We start from the raw sequence: 22,324 nt of genomic DNA, 5'->3' as shown, positions 1-22,324 counted from the left end.
GCCATTCCCAACCCAGGTAACAGCAAGAGCAAAGAAAAACCATAGCCTAGAGTTTCATGGAGAGAAGCAGAAGAAAAGGACCAAGATAACCAGATCCATACCTAAGAAAGATCCATGGAAAAACCACATGAAAGAGGAATTAGAGTGGAGAGGGGAGGGAGAAGGAAGACCTGTTCAGGAGGCACTGGAACAGCCAATGCAGGTGCCAATAAGCCTGAACTTGGGGATGGGCAGCAACGGGAATAAAGAAAAGGGGACAACTGAAAGAAATACAGCAGGGACAGAAGTGACAAGATTTAGGAATAAAACGAATATAAAAGATGAGGGAAAGATAACACTGACCTGTTGAACACAACGAGTGAATTGTGCTACAGCTGGTAGAAAGAGAAGGAAGAACCAGGTTTTAGAGAGAAATGTAATGAACTTGATTTGGGAGAAGTTGAGTATGGTTGGTGGTTGTCCTTCATTCTCAAAGAGAACCAAAATGACATCGTTATGTTAGAGTCAAGTTACAATGTGCCAACTGTGGCTGATCAGACCAATACAAGCTCAGGAAGCTCTATCACGGGTCGGGCTTATAGAGCACAGCACTTTCTCTGATGAGGACACACCATGCTGAATGGTCCTTGGCTAGTGTCTGCCATGTCACACAACCAATTCCAAAGTTCTTCAGAGACCTCAAGAGTGTCCTTGTATTGCTTCTTTTGACCTCCACGTGAGCGCTTGCCTTGTGTGAGTTTTCCATTAAATAATCTTTTAGGCAAACATACATTTGGTAGTCGAGCAACGTGGCCAGCCCCTCAGACTTCTGCTCTCTGCAGTAGAGTTTGAATGCCTGGCAGTTTAGCTTGAGAAAGGACCTCAGTGTCTGGTATCTTATCTTGCCAGGTGATCTTCAAAACCTTCCTAAGATAATTCAAATGGAAGTGGTTCATTTTTTTTCCGGCCTGGCACTTGTATACTGACCAGGTTTCACAGGCAGCACAGCGGCTCTGTAGATTTTCAGTTTGGTAAGCATCTAATACCTCTTCTCTTCCACGCTTTCCTTCAAAGCCTCCCAAACACGGAGCTAGCTCTGGCAATGTGTGTAGCAACCTCATTATCAATGTGTACATCGCTGGAAAGTATACTGCCAAGCTAAGTGACCTTATCCACAGCATTCAAAACCACTCCATCTGCTGTAACCAATGGTTCCACATACGTATGGTGTGGTGCTGGTTGGTGGGTTTTCTTGGTGTTGTTAGGCCAAAAGGAGCACAAACAGTAGAGAATCAATTCTCGTTGAAGGCATCTGACAACATTTTTGAGAACAACAGGCTAAAAAGCATGAGAGCAAGCATACAGCCTTGTTTTACTCCATCGGTGACTAGAAAAGCACAAGGCATTATCCAGAACCCAGGTAATGATGCCATCATGAAACTGATAAACAGTACTGAACTTCTCCGGGTACCAAATTTTGACCTAATTTTCCATCAGCCCTCTCAAATGACGGTATAGAAGGCCTCAGTCAGATCTACAAACGTATACAGATCTCTGTTCTGTCCCTGGCACTTCTCCTGGAGTTGTCAGGCAGCAAACACCATATCAACTGTTTCTGCAGCCACACGGGCTCTCAGGTAGACAACCATCTTCCAGGTGAAGGATCAGCCTACTAAGGAGGACTCTGGCAAAAATCTCGCTAGCAGTGACTAAGAGAGACTTTCTCCCTGTGATTGTCACAGGACAATCTATTTCCTTTACCTTTATAGAAATGGAAACACCTTGAACTCCTGGGGGATAACCTCCACCTGCCACATATCCTAGAAAATTTCAGTCAGCTTTTGTATGGGCAATGAACCGCTCCCCCAACTTTGTAAATCTAAGCTAGAATAGAATCAGCACCAGGCGCTGAGGGAAAGATTATGCTGAGGGTCATCCCCATCAAGGTGCCTAGAGCTCACAGGCAGCTGGATTCAGAGGAACAGTCTGGTCAGGAGACCAAGATCTGGGAGTCACCAGCATCAAGGTACTAGTTGATGCCACAGCAAGAAATGAGGTTGCTGAGGGACAGCATGTCAAGGGCAAAACCTCAGAGGAAAAAACTACCATGAAGGGGTGGGAAGAGGATGAGAACCCAGTAAAAAAAAACAAGAAACTGAAGAAATGAGTCTCAAAAGTCAAGGGAGAAGGGGATCCAGAAAGTGGGGGTTGGTCAAGAGTCTCAAACGCTACACAGGACAGGAAGGGTTGGGACCTAAAGAGTACCAGTTAATTTAGCAATTAGGGGCTCAAGAGTGTCTTTAGCAAAGCTGAGCAGAGTGATGGCACTGGAGGCCACAGTCAAGAGGGGGAGGTAAAGGCAGGAAGACAGGAAGGAAGAGAGGACAGGTGATGAGCATGATTGTTAAGTTTTGATGAACAGAAAAGAGGAACTTAGGAAGTTCTTATTTCAATTTTCTCAGGGAAGGGGGAGGTTAAGCCATCTCTTAAGTGTTGGGGGACAGTCATGTTAGGGATTTGACAAACACAAATCAGAAGAACTTTTGAGAAGCCTCAAGATTCCATTGCTAGGCCTGTGTCCCAAGGAGATCAGTGACAAAAAAAGTTCAACATTCAAGAGATATCTATTGACTGGGAAATGGCTAAATGAGTTGTGGTACATGACTGTAATGGGGACTATTATGCTGTAAGAAATGAGCGCAGAGAATCATGGGAAGACATGTGTGAACTGATGCAAAATGGCATAGACCCAGGCAAACCACAGAAGCAGAACCATGACCATTACATGGAAAGAACAGCAGCTACTGCCAAACAGAAAGCTCTGAAACACGGACCAAGCGCTGACCCCCTCCCCTGCTCCTGACACAACGCTGCACGGAACATCAGATTTCTTTCACCATGCTGATTAGCTTTATTCAAGCTCTTTTCCCTTCCCTTTTAAAGAATGGCTCGCTGCTGAGCAGCAAGGTCACACACTGTACATTTACGGGGATGAGGTTGGCTTGATTTCCTCATTGGCTCTCAGAACCCTGGGAGAAAAGTGGCTCCTCTCAGGTGGCAGGAGCTGCCAGAGCTGAGGATCTGCTGGCATGGCCCAGGGGCTTACATGCAGGGGATGTGCAGATCATGCTAGCATCCGCAGTCAAGGTGTGGCTAAAGAGGCAAGTCAGGCCAGAGCTGGGCCATGGACCAGAAGCCCACGAAAGGCCCAAGGGACAGAAAGATTAAAAAGCAGGGCTGAAGGAAGTGAAGATGGGAATGGGCCAAGAGACAGCAATCAGCAAGTAGAGACACTAAGCGCAGGGGCACAAACAGTGTGCCCACAGTGCAGTATTTGAAGAGGTCCTGGGAGTGGAGCAACTGTGTGGTCCAAGCGTCAGAAGGGCCCCTGACATTCATCTCGTGGCCCCTAAAGATGATGGTGGGACAGCGGGGAGGGAAAGAGCACAAGTATGGTTCTGCTGTCCCTAAGAAAACAGGGTGAATGAACAAGAGGTTAGGAGAGGAGAGCTGATGGGGAGAAGGCAGCACAAATGTGAATGCGATCCCAAGAGGGCCTGGGTTTGAATCCCAGCTCTGCTCCTTCCTGCTATGCTAGGGCAATTCATTGACCCTCTCTGGGCCTTGCCTGTAAGATGAGAGGATTAAACTGGATGAGTCCCAAGGCCCCTCCCCAGATCTAATATCCAGCGATTGTGACTTCCAGAGAAGGCCGGTGGAGGCATGAGGGCAGAGGAGTGGCCACAGTGCAGAGCAAGGGCAAGGCTGGCCCTGGAGGGGGTGTGTGTGTGGGAGGGCATGAGGTGATTTCCTCAGTGGGAAGAAAACTTGGTGTAGAAAAGTCAGAGGGGAGGGAAGGAGGTTCACCTCCACCCTCTGACATGGGCTACACACAAGTCCCCTCCGCCAAACACAAACGCGAGCTATCAGAAGAGTCCGGGCATCCAGGAAGGCAGGCACAGTTTACCTTCCGGCTGATGGGGGTCCTTGCTGCTCCAACACTAGCAAAGAGAGACCCAAAGTGATCCCTGGGACTTGCCTCTTCCACCGTACAGCGAGCTCTCCTCAGAGCCCTGCTAGTTTCTGCAGGGGGTCCCTCCGAAGCATTCCGGTCCTGAGCGGGCTGTTTCCTGGCTAGAGAACTGTCTGAGGGAGACTTGACATAGTGACGGCCACTCATTCTTTTGTTATAAACTTCCTGGTTACGAGGAAAACTATTGGATAGAACAGAAATGGTCAACAAGACTGAAACCCCCACTGTCTCTGCATGAAAGCTCCAAGACCTCCAGGCCCCACTGACAGGCCAGGTAGAGGCCAGACTGAGGTTTGAATGCCCCAAATATGCACCAGCCCTTTGCACAATCGTCACAGCATGCCACTTTGCAGATCTTCACAAGCAGAGTTCCAGATCACAGAAGGAGCACGGCAGAGCTGGGGCTCCAACCTAGGCCTTCCTAGCTTTCCAAGTCTTGCCACAGCCCCACTGAATGCCCCCCTCCCACCAGCAGCAGCCTTCCCCAAAGCCACAGCCTCCCCATCCTGGCCACTGGAGCTATGCACCCCTTCTGCCTTCAGAGGGCTGACCAGCAATGAGAACCTGTGTGCAGTATCTTCAAACCCATTCCACTGGACCCAGAGCTTGGGGGATTCGGAATATTCAAGGCTCAGACGTGTTCACATAAGCATACCATTACAACTATTTTAGCTAAAACAGAGATAGCCTTTGGATGAAAGCTTGGGACCAGAGACATCATTTAAAACAACACTCAGAATATTTTTTTTATAGAAAGTTAACTTAAAGACTCAACCTGATCCTAAATTAGGACTTCCTGCCATGGCCAGCAAAAAGCCAGGCAGCTGCCTCTCTTTCTTGGAAGCGCTGTCTGTCTTTGAAGGCCTTCCTGAAACTCTCCAGGGCTGGTGGTGCAGTCCAATGGGGATACAGGGGAGGGTCTCCTTCTCATCCCTAACACTTGTCTTTTATCTGCCTGCTAAGACTATGCGGCAAGGAAGGATCTTTTTGTCTGTTGTCTTTTTAAAGACTTTATCAGATGCTTTAAGCATCCTAAACAATTAGAAAACAGAAACAAGAAAATGAAAGCATTTTAAGAGGTCTTCATAATGTGTTGCAAGTAAGCTGGTAAATTTCTATGCACAGAAAATCAGAATTATCAGAAGGCAACAGTTACCTAAAGGAAGGCATAACGTGGCGTGGATGATGTCGACTCACTTTATTTGAATGTTGACTTGCTCCATTACGTGGTTTTTTACCTACAAACAAAAGTGTATTAGTAAGTGGGGGGGGGGGGGAGGCAGGGAAGGGGAATGAGTTTGACTAGATTGCATTTGAAAAACAGAACTAAGTATTTTGGCTTTCTCAACTAAGTTACTGCATCCAGCAACTTTCCTCCTCCTCTACAAAGATGAAAACATGATGGACCCTAACACAAACTCAAAGTAAGTAGAAAGCCTCAAAATTACTGAGGAGAGAGCAACTAGTTATGCTCTGACCTGACACATCCAATAAGCTTTGGGGAAACCTATAAATGAACAAATCCAAAGGGGACCCTTGTGAGCTCTCCCATGGGAACCTAAGATGGGAATCTGAACACTTAATACCCTTGAGGCAGCCTCTCAGCACAAGGACTTTTCCTGGGCTGTCACCCTGTGATGCTTAGAAAAACAAAACAATTCTAAGATAATTATTCTAATCATCATCAAAATTGGCCAACTGGACAAGAAGGACGGGTCCAAGTCACCGGCACAGGGCTAGTCCAATATCCTGAAACATGCCCAGCTCCACCTTCGCTGCCACAGGCATCATCAAAGGCCTAGAGGAGCAGGCCAGGGCCCAGCTGAGGCAGGAGTCGGCCACACTCTGGAAGACAGATAATCCTGAGTCTAAAGCTTCTTCCGAAGTCCAGGCCTTCTCTACCCTACATCTCACCTCCTCCCAAATTATCCCGTCTCCTGGACGGGAGGACAGACTACAGCCATTAGCCTTCAATGTCCCTGGCCCCAGGATGATATGGAGCGAAGGACAGAGGCTGCAGTCCCCATGCTTAGCTCTGAGATAAAGTGGCCACAAGCAAAGTCAGAGTGATGGGCAGGTAGCTCTACTCAACAGAAGCCCTAATTCAGGGAGGTTTATAGCACTGGTTTTACTTCTCTTCTCCCCCACCACAACTCCAACCTGGTTAGAACGGTTCCCCCCTTCATGTACTGAAAATTAGAAAAAGAAAAAAGAATCATGTAGTATGTCTCTCACCCGATGTAAGCACATCTCTCCAGGGTCCAGATTTTGTCAATTTATAAGATGAACGTTTGGGAAATACCTTAAAAACAAAAAAGAAATGTAACTGGAAAAAATAAAATACTATTAAGTGGGGGGAAAAGACAAAAAAAAAACCCTAACAAAAGAGAAACGATTCTGGTTAGAGAATTCATCTTTAAAAAAAAAAACGAACTTCATATCAAAATCATCCTAGTGCATAAAATTCAACCATCTTCAAGAATGTCCAAATTTTTCAAACCTCTTAAAATAATGTAAAATAGAAATCAGAGGTGCTGAATATACTTTAGTTTCTCCCATTAAAATATTAGTAATTAGCCCAATTATACAGTTTTTAAATTTTGAAAATAATTTTTCCATCTTTTGTAATTTTGAAGACAAGGACAATGAATGGGGCCCACTCAGCTTGGTCTGGCGTTCGTCCCCACTGACCTCTCTGGGAGAGCCCCCAGTTTGTGCGCCATTGCAGCCACTAGCCTCTGGGCGCCTCTGGCTGAGGTGGGCCGGAGCGCCAAATAAGTTGGTGATATCCCAGATGCTCTTCTTGACCCGGTGAATGAAGCAATCTACAAATCCAGGGAGCACAAAATGAAAATTTTACAAGCAAAGGATTTCCCCTTTCAGAAGGGGCCTCTACAGCACATGGAGATATACTAATAAGCTAGACAGACAAGGGCTACAGAGCCTGAGGGCCTGGGCTCAAAACTCACTGCCTGGAGAAGGTGGGGCAGGCGGCTTCCCTGCCATGGAACTCAAATTCCTCCTCTGTAAAATAGGGGGTAGGGGAGTTGGCCTCAAAGGCCTCTGAGGTCAAAACGCTAACTTACAGACCACATGGCATCTACCAGTGCCTGGCACATTCTAGATGGGCCTTTACAGATCTGCTGAATGAAGAGTTAGGAAAGAAACTAGAAAAGGTTCTTTTCTAGAAACTTCTTCAAGTGAAACAGCTAGGTTTCCTGTTTTCTTCATCAAACTGCAGCAACTTAGGAAAACCAAACAGTGCTGCAAAAACAACCAATCCTCCTCCCTCTCCACCCTTCAAACACAGACAGAGATGAGGCCTCGAGGTGCCGGTGAGAGCCGTCTTTAACCATCACCTCAGCCCCTTCCTTCCAACTGTGCTTCGACACAATGTCAGATAAAGGTCACCAGCCTCACTGAATAGATTCTATGTACTCAACCCTGCTTGGGGCCAGTGGGGCATGCAAGAAGGGAGCAAGAAGCCTCCGTGAATCTTGGGTCACACGGCCTGCACTAGATCCGCTCCCATCCCATTTTCCTGATGGATCCTGGACTGACTCTGAGGCACCATTACCCAAGGGTACAAAGCAAGAAAGTCCCTGGACCTTTGCTCACTCCTTCCTTTCCCCAACATGCCACCCTGCCTGTCTAACTACAGTCAACGCATGCAGAAAATGGCTCATTTGCCCACTTAAATCTTACAGCCTAAGAGAGTACCCAAGTAGAGAGTAGCACAGTTTTCTACCCCTCAGTTTCAAAGCACCAAAAAAATCTCTTCCCAAAGCAGTCTGAAAGAAAAGCAGTTTAGACCAACATCTTATACCACATATCACAATAAGCTCCAAATGGATAGTCAACCTAACTGAAGTCACGCCATTAAAAAAAAAAAATCAGAAGGGAACCAGACCAGGTAACCTTTCACTGAGGCTAGTGGGAAGAGCTCTTAACCAAACATTACATTACATGAAACTGAAAAGCTTTTGCTTGAATAAAACTAATAAGGTTAGGTAAGAAGGTGTCCAATCAGGAAAAAAAAAATCTCTCCAAATATTTCCAAAAAGGTTCTGAAATCTAAGACATATGGAGAAACACACACACACACACACACACACACACACACACACCCCAGAGCTAACCCCCAAAAGGCAAGTATTCAAAGGATACTAACAAACAGTTCTCAAAAGAAGGATTGCAAACAATTAGCAACTCTATGAAAGATTGCTTCAAATCACAAATCAAAATAATCCTGGGCTTTCAATTCAATCCAGCAAACGGGCCAAAATGACAAAAGATGGACCGGTCAGTACTAGAGAAGCCACACAAAGGCAGTCATGCTCATATGCTGCTGCTGAAGCTCTAGACTGGGCTGACCACCCTGAAAGCCAATTTGAAATCAGGTTAAAAAAAAAAAAGACAAAAGGGACTGTCTATACCCTTTGTTCCAGAGATCATACACACCAGAAAGAGATCAAGGATAGATATTTCAAAAGGACCCACATACACCAAAGTATTTAAAGCAGCATTTTTCCCCAATAGTAAAGAACTAGAAACAAAGCAGATGCCCACTGGATGAGGCATAGCTAAACAAATCATGGCACATGAATGTAATGAGATGTTATTGTACAATAAGAAGGAACACGAAGAATTCAGAAAAAACAAATGTGAACCGATGCGGTAAAAAGTCAGTACAACTAGGAAAATATGACAATGACACTGTACAACATAAACGTCAAGGAAAAAAGTGAACCAGACGCTGTATGATCACAATGCCTATTCCTTCCTCCAATCAGTCTCCCCTCCGCCTCCCTGGTTAGCCAAACCCTGTCCTAGGTCCTGACCATGCCCTCTCATCCCACCTTGAACCCTGTTCTCTCCAGGACCCCACCCCCCTGGACTATCTCTCCTCTGGTGAATCCACTGGCCTCACTCTCTCCCCCCTTTTCTCAGTCCCTTTCCCCTTTATCCCACTGAAAAGAAAAGCAAACCACAGTAGTGGTTGTGTGAGCACAAAAGAGGGAATGGATTTAAAAGATGTGGAGTCAGACTACACAAGGCCTGAGAGCTGAGATGAGGGAAGAACAGTGCTGACGCTGCTGACTCAGGGAAGTTCAGAAGAGGGATGGCCCTGCAGGGGAAGATAAGTTCTCTATTGGAAAGAGAGTCGGTGATGCCTCTGTGGGCAGACATGGACAAGAGCCACACAGGAGCAAAGGAATCTCGGCGGCTCCGACACCTCAAGTACCAGTTAACACCTGGGCTTTTGGTCCAGAACTTGGGAACTCCCAAGAAAGCCAGGCTAGCACTACTATGTAACTCTACAGTCTCAGAGTTGTCTGAGGCACTGAGACTCCTTGGTTTACCCAAGGTCACACAGCTAGTATACGTCAGAAGTAGGATTTGAACCCAGATCTTCTTGACTCTGAAGTCATTTCTCTATCTACCATACCAGGGGTGGGGAACCTGCAGTCTTGAGAACACACGTGGCCCTCTAGGTTCTCAAGTTTGACCTTTTGAATCCAAACTTCACAGAATAAATCATTTTATTAAGGGGCTTTGTTCTGTGAATTCTGGATTCAGTCAAAAGGCCGCATTTGAGGACTGGGGGGCCTCAAGGCTGCTGATTCCCCACCCCTGCACTAGACCAAGTTGCCTATCTCAGTGAGGCTTCTGCAGTAACATTTTCCATTTAAAGACATCTGTAACGCTCTATGGAAGGAAGAGAAATAGGGTACCACACTAAAGACCCACACATGATATGGGTACTCTCTTCACCAAAGGGACCTCTCAGACGTTCACATTCTACAGACTGACTTCATGAACACCTGTGGCCAAACAAATACCAAACCATTAACTGGTGATGACCCCTCCCCCCCCCCCCATGTTGGATCAGGGGAAGATTCAAAAGCCTTTACACCTCGTGAGACCTTCCTGATTTCGAGGAAAGGATCTGGAGGAGGACTTTGGCCTCCAAACAATCCACTACACTCAGTTTTTGGTGTAGTTTACAAAATTTTCTCCCAAACAACAAGTTTCTTTCTTTTCTTTCTTTCTTTCTTCTTTCCTCTTTTTTCTTTCCTTCCTTCTATTTCTTCTTCTAGTAATACAACAACCCTTACTACTACTACTGCAAGTACTACAATAACTACTCCTACTCCTACTATGACAACAGCACACAGAGGATTGAAAATGAATGTTTAGTACCTAATCGTGGTCTTTTAGCTTGTATTTCATCGGTGGCAGGAGTTCTGAGGAAAAAAACAGAAAAGCACCATCATTACCTTATCAGGCATAAACACTCCATTATGTAGAAATATACCAAATCATTCCATCATTCCTCCACTCCCACTTCATTACCAAATGGTTCCCAAGAAATGTCTTCAGACAGAATGACATATCATCAATCACTTCTGTTCATATACAAATTACATCGTAATTAAGACATTTGAGCCAGCTAAAGGTTTTCAGTAATACTGAAAATAATCACATGAAACAGAAAATTAACTAAGCAACCAGATCTTTTTGGATTGGAAAAGAGCTTATATTGAAAAAAGTTCATTTATGTTGAAAATCTCAGCACTTAAAATACACTAAATATTTTATTGAATAGTGCTCACCAAACAGGGGGTTACAGTCTCACCCATTTGAACAGCATATCACTGCCTTAACACCAGGTACTTTCGAGATTTTAGGAGGGCAATATGAATCTTCTCCCTTTTGAATACATAGGTGAGGCCCACAAATAACATCATGAATGCCTTGCAGGTCAGCACCTGCAAACCTTCTTTCCCCCCTCATCAATCTTAAGATTTCACCAACAAAATTTATAGGAATACAAGTCATTCCCCAATTGAGAAATGCTCAAAGGATGTGAACAGGCAGTTTTCAGAAGAAGAAATTAAAGACATCTATAGACATATGAAAAAATGCTCGAAATCACTACCAGTTAGAGAAGTGCAAATCAAAACAAATCTCAGGTACCACATCTCTCCTGTCAGATTAATTAAAAGAACAAAACAGGAAAATGATAAATGCTGGAGAGGATGTGGGAAAATTGGAACATTGTTACATTGCTGGTAGAGTTGTGAACTGATCCAGACATTCTGGAGAGCAATTTGGAACTATGCCCAAAGAGCTATAAAAATGTTCATACCCTTTGACCCAGCAATACCACTTCTAGGGCTGTATCCCAAAGAGATCACAAAAGTGGGAAAAGGACCCTTATGTACAAAAATATTTATAGAGGCTCTTTTAGTAGTAGCAAAGAATTGGAAATCAAGGGGATGCCCATCAATTGGGGAATGGCTGAACAAGTTGTGGTATATGAAGCTAATGGAATACTATTGTGCCATAAGAAATGGGGAAGATATGGACTTCATAACAACCTGGAAAAACCTACATGATATAGTGCTGAGTGAGCGGAGCAGAACCAGGAGAACATTATATACAACCACAGAGATATGGATTCTGTGGTGACTAACCCTGATAGACTTGGCTCTTCTCAGCAATACAAGGCTCAAAGACAGCTCCAAAGGACTCATGATGGAGAGAGCTATCTACGTCTAGAGAAAGAACTGTGAAGTCTGAATGCAGATTGAGGCACACTGTTTTTCTGTTTTTGTTTCTTCTTTCTCAAGATTCATTCCATTGGTCATAATTCTTCTTTACAACTTGACTATTTTGTAAATAAGTTCAATGTAAAGTTATATGTAGAAGACATATTGGATTTCATACCAAGGGGGGGCGGGGTGGGGAGAAAATCTGGAACTCAAAATAATGCAGAACTGAGTGTTGTAAACTAAAGATAAAAAATCTTAATTTAAAAAAAAAGATTTCATCAATAAAAATACAGGGACTTTGGACACAGAACAAACATCCCAAACTGTACATGGGCTTTAGGTTATCCAACACCTAGTAAAGGCCTGCTGAAGAGAAAGCCAAGCAAGGAGCTGGAGGAGAGCAAACATTAAATAAGACAGTCTCAACCATCATGGGGCTCACAATCAGGAGGCTCTGGAGTAGCAGCCCTAACCTTTTCTGTGCCCCAGTGATCCTCTTCAGAATACTGTTTTCAAATGCACAAAATAAAACATAGAGGATTACAAAAGAAACCAAAGTACTAAAGTAATCCAAACAACAACAGTGATGACACCAACACCACAACGATTCACAGACCCCCCACGTTAAGAACCTGCGCTCTAAAACTAAGGATGCAGGTGTATAAGACAAATTATTACAAAACGTCTCATGGCAAGTGCATAAGCATGTTAGAAGCCAGAGATAAGTTGAGAGAAGGGAAGACTCTTTACTGAGTTCCAAGGGAAAGAGAAATGGAATGTGAAATAATGCAAGCTTGGGCCAAGAGCCCCCTTTGTTCTTCCCCCATAAATTTAAAATAAAACAGTGCCTTCTGGATGATTTCCTTGTGAGAACAAAGCATTCACCTTTCAGCTCCAGCCCTCATTTCCCCAGAGAAGACCCCTACTAGTTGCGCTCTAACCAGACAAATCTCTCTGACAACGGCATGATCATTCGGAGGGGAGGCAAAGGGGTAAGTCCCAAAGAGCCGACGTGAAGCCAAAATGACCTGTTTTGACACTTCTAACAACATAGCCTTGGGGAAGTCACTAATTTCTTAGAGCCTCAGTCTCCTCAACTGTGAAACACAGTACAAAATGCACCATCTATCTTAGAAAGTAACAAAGCAAAACAATTAAGCACACAGGCCCGGGCTACAGCGAGGAGCCAATGGCTCTGGAGGGGTTTCAAGGCCAACATTTCTGGCGTTTCCACTAAGATAAAAGGTAACTTGCTCGGCTTTCCATCTCTGATCCCCCTCCCCTTATTCCTCCTTTCCCCCTCCCTAGTTACTTCGTATCTGCTTATCACCTCCTCCCCCGCGGACTCTTCCCCCAAGATGACAGATGGAGAGGTGGCAGGGACGCCAAAGGTCACTTGTCCCACGCCCTCATTTACGAAGCTCTGAGTCTCTCGGGCCTCATTAGCACGGCCGAGTGGGGCGCAAGGTCTGCCGGCTTAACCAGAGCAGGACGTCCCTAAGGATCGGCCTGTCAACAAGGCCCGCCCCTGCTACCGCCGGGCAGCGGACCCCGGCCTCCTCAAAGGATCCCAGTTTAGGGCCGGAAGGGGCCTCGCTGGCCATCGAGCACGACGCCCCGTTTTCAAGATGAGGAAGCGGAGGCGCAAGGAGAAGAGGAAGCTGCCGGGCCCGCGGGCCCGCAGGCCATTGGGCCTAGCCCTTCCGAACAGAAGCACAAACTGAGGCCCGGGGAAGCAAAGGCCGCAGCCCGGCCCTCGGACCGTACACAGCCCCCGCCCGCCCCTCTTACCTGTCCGAGAGCCGCCTCTTAAGCAGGGGCTGCGCTGCAGCCTCGGGGCGGCCGCGCGGCCTCCGGAAGACGGAGTGGAGGACACTAAGCAGCCATCTGTACATACCAGGCCGGCGCGGAAACCGCGGAGGCCGACACGGGCCTAGATCCGGCGCCCGGAACCGCAGCCGCAGCCGCCCCTGTGACTGCCACAGGCCCCGCCTCAGCCCGCGCAGCCCCCGCAGCCTCCGCTGCTGCCGCCGCCCAGGCCGTCGCCGCCGCCGCCTCAGCCTCAGACGCCAACAGCCCCACCACGGCAACGTCGCAGACTTGTGACACCGCCGCGGCGCCCACCGGAAGCGCGTCCCCACGGCGTGGGCGCCGGTCATTGACGTCACCGACTCCCTCCGCCAGTCGCGCCGCCGCGTTCCGGGTGAGCTGGCGCATGCGTAGACGTCCCCGCCCCGCCCCTTCCCAGCCCGACGGAGAGCTTAAGAACGCGGCGCAGCCCAGCTCAGGCCCGGACGGGCCAAGTTGGTTCGGGGGCGGAGCTATCGTCGCCCTTCCGCCAATCCTGCGGCGTGGGGAACGGAACGCGACCCTGCCCACCGCGCCCCACCCTAACGCTCTCTTTTGGGAGAATGGAGCCTGAGGCTCCTGGCCGGCGCTGGCGCAGGTGGCTGTCGGGCCCGGGCGGGCCGTGCGTGCAGCCGTTGGGCGCCAGACTTGTGAACGTTGGTGCCCGGCTCCCCTCGCAGAGGCGTCTGGGGCGGGCTGTGCCTGCGCATGCGCCATTGTCTCTCCGGCCTCCCCCAGAGTGGTCCTCTGCTGAAATAACTCCAGGGAGCGGGGCTCACTACCCTACCAGCTAGGCGCCGAACCCCGTGAGGGCAGTTCAGAGGTCACCTGAGCCAGGATGGATGAATGATGCATCATCGCTTCTGCAGATTCCCCCAGAATGGTCTTCGGGCCTCTGCTGGTAGAGCTCCAGGAAGGGGGGCTCACTACCCTACCAGCGAGGTGCCCATTCCACCTGTGGGCACATCAGAGGTCATCTGCTGCATCCTGTGCCTGCACTGCGTACCTGAATCCACATCCCTGCATTGTTCCTTCCCTGACACCCCTTAAAAGGCTCCTCCAGCCTCTACTACAGTAATTCCTGTTGTTGGGAGCGTCAGTGCACTAGCTTACTAGGCTCAGGAGGAAATTTTTCTTTATATTGAGCAGAAGTCTACTATACTCATTGGTCTCAGTCTTCTCTGTATCATGATATTAAGAGTAGAGGCTAATGCCTGAAAAGATGCTGGATTTGTAACTTTTTTTTTTGAGATAGTGGTCTATCTCGTAGCTACCATTGTTCCCTCTCTAAATTTTTTTAAATAAAAATAAGGCTGATAAAAAATGCCTTTTTCCCAAAAGTCAGATTCTGCTTTTAGAGCAATTACATTAAGCACCTACTAGGTGCCAGGCCCTGTGCTAAGTTGTTGTGTTTGTCCTTTGTTCTCAAAGAGGGCCATGACATCAGGGAAATGATGATACGACTAGCAGTTGACTTTGATTTGAGTGAGAGAGGGCTGGGCAAGGTCACCAGCCTCACTTTCTCCTCCAGAGCCGTCTGGGTCTAGTGGCCTGATACTGATCAGGACGACTGGAGATGACTTGGAAGATGCACTGGGAGACTTGGCCCTTTTAGGCTAAGGTCTTTTCAGTTTCTCACTTTGAATGACGTAAGACCCTTTTAGTGAATAGGCCTATTTAGGAAGTTAATCAAGGGATATCCGTTTAATCAAAACAAAAAAAAATCAAACTTGGAAGGAAAGATCCTCAGGGTTCCTGGCCAAAAGAGAAACAGTTACTATATTTAGTATTTACATTCACTCTGTGCTAGGAGGGCAGAGACCTATTGTCCAATCTATGAGCTCCAGAGTGAATTGGGTTTAAGGCTTGGTTTTTGAGAAAGAAATCTAGCCAGTAAAACTGAAGTTAAGGAGGTAGCCTTAAGCCATCAGAGAGAAGAGGAGGGGAGGGAAGGGGAGGCTACTCACAGGTTTCAGGCTCTATGCTAAGTGAGGATATAAAGAAAGGCAAAAGACTGTCCCTGGCCTTAGGGAGCTCACAGTCTAGTGGGAGAGACAACATGCAAACAACCATGTACAAATAAGATATGGACAGGTTAAATTGGAGCTAGTCAAGAGAGGAGACACTAGCAATAAAAAATTCAAATTATTCAATTAAGTTAAATATTTAAATTTAGATAAAATTTAAGCAAAAAGTACAAGGGGAGAGGTGCAAAACTAATAAATTCAACAAGCTGAATTCTAGCTACAGCCCCAATGCATTACTTTATTGGTGTTTCCTGAACGCTAACAAACAGATTGCTATTTTTTCTGATGCAAAAAAGAAAAAGAAAAAACACATAAGGGACAAAATACTAGAAAGCTCTTGTGCTCATCAGTTCCTCAGTCAGTTGTCCTATCTCTTGATTTCAGCCTCTGTCCTTATCAAGCTGATGCTCACAGTGCCCTACAGATATATCTCGTTAATACTGGGCTTTCAACTCATAGATTTAGAACCAGAAAGTAGGTAGTATCTAGTCTAATCCTCTCATCTTCAAAGTAAAGAAAATAAGGCCCTTAGAGGTAAATGAATTTACTCGAGGTCATAGTTCCTAATGGCTTCATTTATGTCCACTTGGTTATAGCCCTTCAGTCTTTTGGCTCTCCTAATCTTAGCCTGTTCTTCAGGGCCCAGGCCAAAATCCCATCTCTAACCTTCCCTGACTGGTCCAACCAGCATTCACCTTTCCCTTTAATGTGGGCTCAAATACTCAATATTACTACTGCTAATAATAATTTGTTGTTGTTCAGTTGTGTCCTACTCTTTGTGACCCCATTTGGGGTTTCCTTGGCAAAGATACTAGAATGGTTTTCCATTTCCTTCAGCTCATTTTACAGATGAAGAAACTGAGGCAAACAGGGTTAAGTGATTTGCCCAAGGTCACTCAGCTGGTTTCTGAGGCCAGATTTGAACTCAGGTCTTCCTGACTCCAGGCCCAGTGCTCTTATCCATTGTGCCGCCTAGCTGCCCTAATAATAGTAACATTTATTCCATTAGATTGTGAGCTTTTTGAGGGCAGGGATTGCCTTTTACCTCTTTTTGTATCCCCATTGCTTATCACAATGCCTGACACCTAGTAGAATCTTAATGTTTATTGACTGACTCAGTCTACCACTTTAAAGTATACAAATATCTCACTTCATTCCTTTATTCAAATGGCTCCGTGATAGCAATTCATGAGTTCCCATTGATGATGAAGATGGCAACCCAAACATGGTTGCCCACCTTGTTGGAGGGTACCTGGGTAATGGAGTCCTCTGGTCTGTCATTCCTTGATGTCACGAGGTGACCAGGCCACCTTCCCTGTCTTGCAATGCCTGAGGACATCTCTCTTATTCTTTGTTCCTTGTTGTTTACATGTTGCAGCCTGCTTGTGCCACCACACACCTCTCAGTTTCTCTCTGTGTTTTCAACACTCTCATCTTTAGTTCTTCAGAGGCAGTGGCCTCTATTTCAATGCTCTGTACCATGGAGCAACACAAGTAATATCTTTGTATCGAAAAGCTGAGCCTTTACTATAATGGGAAATTTAGGATCTGTAAAAGCTCCACAATTTCTTGAAAGCAATTCAGCCCACTTGCTTCCTCCTTTTCAACTGTAGGCCCAGTTTACTGTCCCTCCGAAATGCCTACTCCAAACAAGGTCTATAGGGGTTCTCTTTGGATGCATGTTGAAGCCTGAACAATAGACATCATTCATCCAATTGGCCTTTCCTTTGTGGATGGTTGGACCAAATACCTTCCTGTGATTACAGATCTCTTGCAGAGACTCTGCAAGATCTTGAGACCTAATGCAATCAGCGCAATGTCATCTTCAAACAGCAGTGTTTGGGGGACTGGACCTCACCATCTGTAGGGAATCCTTCCTTAACCTGGATTCTACACTGAAACTTCTCAATTATGGCGACAAATATCTTTGTCCAGTATACATCACCCTGTCTGATGTCTGATTAGCTGGTTATTATTAGAGGATCATTGAACAGGATTATTTCTGTTGTTAGATCTCCCAAGGAATTCATGCTGACTGGTGATTGGCTACAAATTTATGCTACATAAACTATGCCCTCATTGTAGTGAGGCAATTCTTTTTTTTTTAATTTTTTTATTCTGAAGTTAAAAACCAAAAAAAAAAGGATCACTTCCAAAGACACAAGACAAAAAAAGAAGATAATATATAAAACTGTGTCATCCTCAACTCCTCCTCTGTCCCCACATATCCATTATGTTGTCAGATCTTCCATTTCTAACTTCACCAAGTCAGTCAATCAGTTAATAATTATTTATTAAGTACCCACCATGTGCCAGGCATTGTGCTAAGCTCTGGCAATACAAACAAAGGCAAAAGACAGTCCTTTTCCTGAAGGACTCACAATCCAATAGAACCCACAAGCAAATATCTTTGAATAAAGGAGCTATATACATAGTAAATTGGAGATAATCAGCAGGAGAGAGTCATTAGAATTGAGAGTTACAAGGAAAGGCTTCCTGTAGAAAATGGTATTTTAACTGGGATTCAAAGAAAGGAGGGGGGAGATATGCTTCCTTATTTGACCTAGCAGTGAGCACTGTCTCTTTGGCCTATTGACTGGTTTCTATTTCTGCACTAGAGAATGTTGTGTCTCGTTAGAAGTCAGTTTTCTGTAGTATATTCTTTGGCCCAGTTTTCTTCTGACCTGCTAGGGTCAACGGGCAGGTTTTAACTTTATCTTGTTAGGGGTGTGTGTGTGTGTGTGTGTGTTTGTTTGTTTTAAATGGTTCAAATAACAGTGTCTTTGATCCTATCTATGCACATTTTGAATAAACAGTATTGTCTAACTTATCAAAAAAAATTGTCAAGCAGGAAGGAGAGCATTCCACACGTGGGGGAAAGTCAGTGAAAATTCCCACCATTGGGATATGGAGTTTATCATTCAAGGAACAGCAAGGAGGCCAATGTCACTGAAGGGAAGGGAGGGAATGTTGGTGTTCATCCTTTGTTTTCAAAGAGGATCTATGACATCACCGGGTGATGTCTTGGCTTGCACATGAATTGGATTTAAGTGAGGCAGATTTGCACAAAGTCATTGCTCTCTCTCTTCCAGAGTCATTGAAGTCCTGTGACAAGACCAAAGTTGACATGACTGGCAATAGCCTAGGATGCAGTGAAAAACTTTGGCATTTTTGATATCTGACCAAGCTCTAAGTGCTCCACAGCACCTGCTTCAGCCACCTTCATGGCCATTGCAACCAACTGTCCTCATCTCCCCATTTCACCAGAGGAAGTCTTCACGTGCTTGAGGGAGACATCCCCCCAACTCATTTACAGGTCTGAAGCCTGTTGATTGCCCTCAAGCTGGTTTAGCCTGTCTGCCGTTGGTTATATTGGGGTGTGGCCACTACACATGCTATGGCTTTTTGGATCCACAGGTGAGAGTTGGGTGACAAGTAGACACCAAAGCTGATAAACAGCCCTGAAAAGGGCTCAGCAAGTCTTCACACCAGAGGTTCATCAGGGAGGACTTGTGAGGGAATACTGCTGTGCTGTAAGAAATGATAAGCAGGCCAGTTTTTAGAAAAACATGGAAAGACTTGCATGAAATAATGAAGAGTGAAATGAGCAGAACCAAGAAAACATTGTATACAGTAACACTAATATTATTTGAAGAGTAATTGTGAATGACTAAACTATTCTGAGTAATATGAATATTCAAATTAATTCCAAAGGATCTATGAAGGAATCCACTTCCAGAGAAAGAACTGATATATGGAAGTGTGTATTGTAGAGTTTCATATGCATAATCTGAATCAAACGTTGACCTTCTCTAGCATGGGATTGAGAGGGAGGTAGACAACTTAGAACTCAAAACGTAACAAAAAAAAAAATTTAAAACAAAAAAAGAATCTATTAATCACCTCCTGAAAGAGGTTCCCAAAATAAAAATTCCCGGGAATATTATAGCCAAATTTTAGAGTTCACAGTTAAAAGAATACTGCAAACAGCCAGAAAGAGACTGTTCAAATACCATGGAATTAAAGACAGGATCACACAAGATTTAACAGCTAGCATGTTAAAGGAGCAGAGCCTTGGAATGTGATATTCTAGAAGGCAAAAGAGCAAGGATTACAACTAAGAATATCCTCTTGGTTACTGAGTATAATCTTTCATTGGAAAAAACTGGATATTTAATGAAATAGAGGACTTTCAAGTATTCCTAATGAAAAGCTGTAAGAAGACTGCTTTGAATACAAAACAGAAGATTATATTATATTAGACCTTGAAGGGGAAAGGGAGCTGCTGGAGCTTGTTGAGTAGGGTGGTCAGACTTACGTTTTCTGAAAATCACTTTGACTGCTGAATAGAGGATGAACTGGAGTGAGGCTTCATCAGGCTATTGCAATGATCCAGGTGTGAGGTGATGAGGGTCTGCACCAGGCTAGGGGCAGTGTCAAAGGAGATAAGGGTATGTATTCAAGAGACATTACCAAGTCAAAATTGACAGGCTTTAGCAACAGACTGGATATTGGGGTGAGAGTGAAGAGTTCAGTGGAATGAATGAATGACCTACCATACAGTGACTCCTTGTGGGAAATGGATCAGGCCACGACTTGTCTTGCCATTCCCATGCTGCAGGTAAGAGAAGCCATGGAGGAAGCTTGGAGGAAAATGGGATGAACACACAGCTGGAGTCTTGACACTGGTCTGAACCTGCAACATTGAGTCAAGCAGCCTTGGTTGGGTACAGAATGTGGTAGAACAATGAGGAACCTTTCCTGACTCCCACAGCAGAGTCCTATAAAGGTATTTATATTCCATTACCTGTTACTCTTGTCTCCAAGAATGAGGTGCTTGGAAGCATGGGCCCTTCCCCTTTGGACACTCTACCTTCCCAGTGTGAGAGAATATTTTTGAAAGTCCCAGCAGTGAGGATCAAATGTTGGTAGTCACTGTTTTCATTGAACACTAAGTAGCCTGGGAAAAGTTTAAAACTGATGAGAAAGCAAGATGCTAGAATACACCATTAATCACGGTAGAGGAAAATGGGTTTCCTTAGGCACATTCCTTTCTTTAAAATTTTGTTTTTTTATTCTGAACTTAAAACAAGAAGAAAAGGAACATTTCCATCACACAGCAGAACACAAAAAGAATTTTATATGAATCTGTGACTCTTCATTTGATACTGCTTGCTTTTTTAAAAATGTATATAATAAATTCTACATGTTACTTTCACAATGGTACCTTTTATTTCTGTTTCCTTCTGAACTTCCTTCTGTTCCCTTCTGTGCATTTAAAAGATGCTTCAATGACCATCTTTTAGGGGAAATCACTACTACTAACCCCCCCTTCCCCCTCCCCATCCCCCAGTTAAGGAAGAGAACATTAAAAAAAACAACCCTTGAAACCATAAGTGCAGTTAAGCAAAACCTACAATGTTTATGTCCAAAAATGTCTTGTCTGTGCACTTCTGTCCACCCCTTCTCCGTCAGAAGGAGGGAATCCTCATGCTTCATCACAGACATTCTGCAAAAATGATTGTCATTGCATTGATCAGAGTTTTTCAGTCTTTCAGAGCTGTTTGCACTCTCCATTGGTTTATACTCTCCAGGATTCTCTGAAATTGTCTTTCATCTCTTACAGTACAGTAATATTCCATTACGTTCATAATACAATTTATGTGGACATTCTCTAACTGTCTAAGAGTAGCATAAGGCACCTCCTTCGATTTTAGTTCATTTTTCCCATCCCCCATCAGGATCAGGAAATCTGTCTTGCCTGTGATTATCCCTTCCCCAGTATTATCCTCCCTCTTCCCCACCCCCCCATCCCCACCTGTTTTCTGGGTAAGTTTGATGTATTTCTACACTGAACTCTGTGAGTATATTCAACCCTTTGTCTATTTCAGATCAGAGCGAGGTTCATCTGACCCGCTTCCCCCACCCTTCCCTCATGTTCCTTGCCCCTTAATTATAAGAAGTAGCCAGTTCTGCCTCCTCTTTTCCTCTCTTTTATATTAATATATGGCCCCTTTTACCCTCTCTCCCCTCCTCAGATTCTCAGAATAGAACCAATCCATCCCAACCTAGAACCTCAGTTTGTCCTATTTAATATCCTCAATACCCTGTGAAGACATTAAGCTTCTGAAGAAGCGCTTATTTCTTCTTCCCCTATTAGAACACTACCACTGCATTATCTGATGAGTTCTTCCAATTGTTCAAATAAACTTACCTTCTCTGAACTTTTTAGTGTGCATTTCAAAGTTCCTAGTCAGGTCTGCTCTTTTAGTCAGAAAAGATGCTACAATGACCCTCTTTTTGGGGAAATCACTACTACTAACCCCCCTCCCCTATCCCCACCTATCCCCATCACTTCTCCCCCAATTGAGGAACAGAACGTTTAAAAAAAAACCTCTATTTCATTAAAGATACATTCTCTTCCCTGCCCCCCCCCATAGGATTATATTCAGCTTTTCAGGGTAAATTATTCTTGGTTGTATTCCTGTATTATGAAAAAAAATTTTTTTTTTTGCCTTTTGGAGTATCCTATTCCAAGATCCCTTCTGCTTTTTGGTAGAAGCTGCCAGTTCATGTGCGATTTTGGTTACAATTCTTTAGTACTTCCTTGGCATCTTTCTGAATATTTGCAGTATTCCTTCCTTTGACCCAGGCACACTGGATTTTGGCACAACACTTGGGGCTTTTCTTTTTGGAATTCCTCTCAGGAAGTGATTGATGGATGTTTCCTATCTTTGCTTTGGCTTCTGGGATTGATCTGGGAAGTTTTCATTTATGATTTCTTGAAGTATGTAGTGCCCAGGCTTTTTTTTTTTTTTAATCATCATTTTCAAGGAATCTAATGATTCTTAAATTATATCTGAGGCGGTGTAGTTGAT

At 44.9% G+C, this 22,324-nt stretch overlaps 1 protein-coding gene across 3 annotated transcripts in view; it reads right to left on the bottom strand.

Annotated features, from left to right (window-relative positions):
- The window catches only part of SENP2 (SUMO specific peptidase 2), a 52,129-nt gene extending 38,451 nt beyond the window's left edge, over positions 1–13,678 (bottom strand). For 2 of the 3 annotated variants that reach the window (XM_036766382.1, XM_036766381.1), the window contains exons 1-6: positions 13,363–13,557; positions 10,217–10,260; positions 6,704–6,837; positions 6,248–6,314; positions 5,169–5,250; positions 4,019–4,193 (exon numbers count right to left, since the gene is read on the bottom strand). In XM_036766382.1, coding sequence (XP_036622277.1) covers positions 4,019–4,193; positions 5,169–5,250; positions 6,248–6,314; positions 6,704–6,837; positions 10,217–10,260; positions 13,363–13,466 — 606 coding nt within the window. In that variant the 5' untranslated portion in view covers positions 13,467–13,557. Of the gene's footprint in view, positions 1–4,018; positions 4,194–5,168; positions 5,251–6,247; positions 6,315–6,703; positions 6,838–10,216; positions 10,261–13,362 lie in introns of all 3 variants that reach the window. The other variant, XM_036766380.1, reaches the window with a different exon arrangement.
- Between the last annotated feature and the right edge of the window lie 8,646 nt (positions 13,679–22,324).

Source organism: Trichosurus vulpecula, chromosome 7, assembly GCF_011100635.1.
Source record: "Trichosurus vulpecula isolate mTriVul1 chromosome 7, mTriVul1.pri, whole genome shotgun sequence".
In the NCBI taxonomy this organism is placed as follows: Eukaryota; Metazoa; Chordata; class Mammalia; order Diprotodontia; family Phalangeridae; genus Trichosurus; species Trichosurus vulpecula.
Note: the sequence above shows the minus strand (reverse complement) of the source record. Positions and strands in the feature narration are given on the sequence as shown.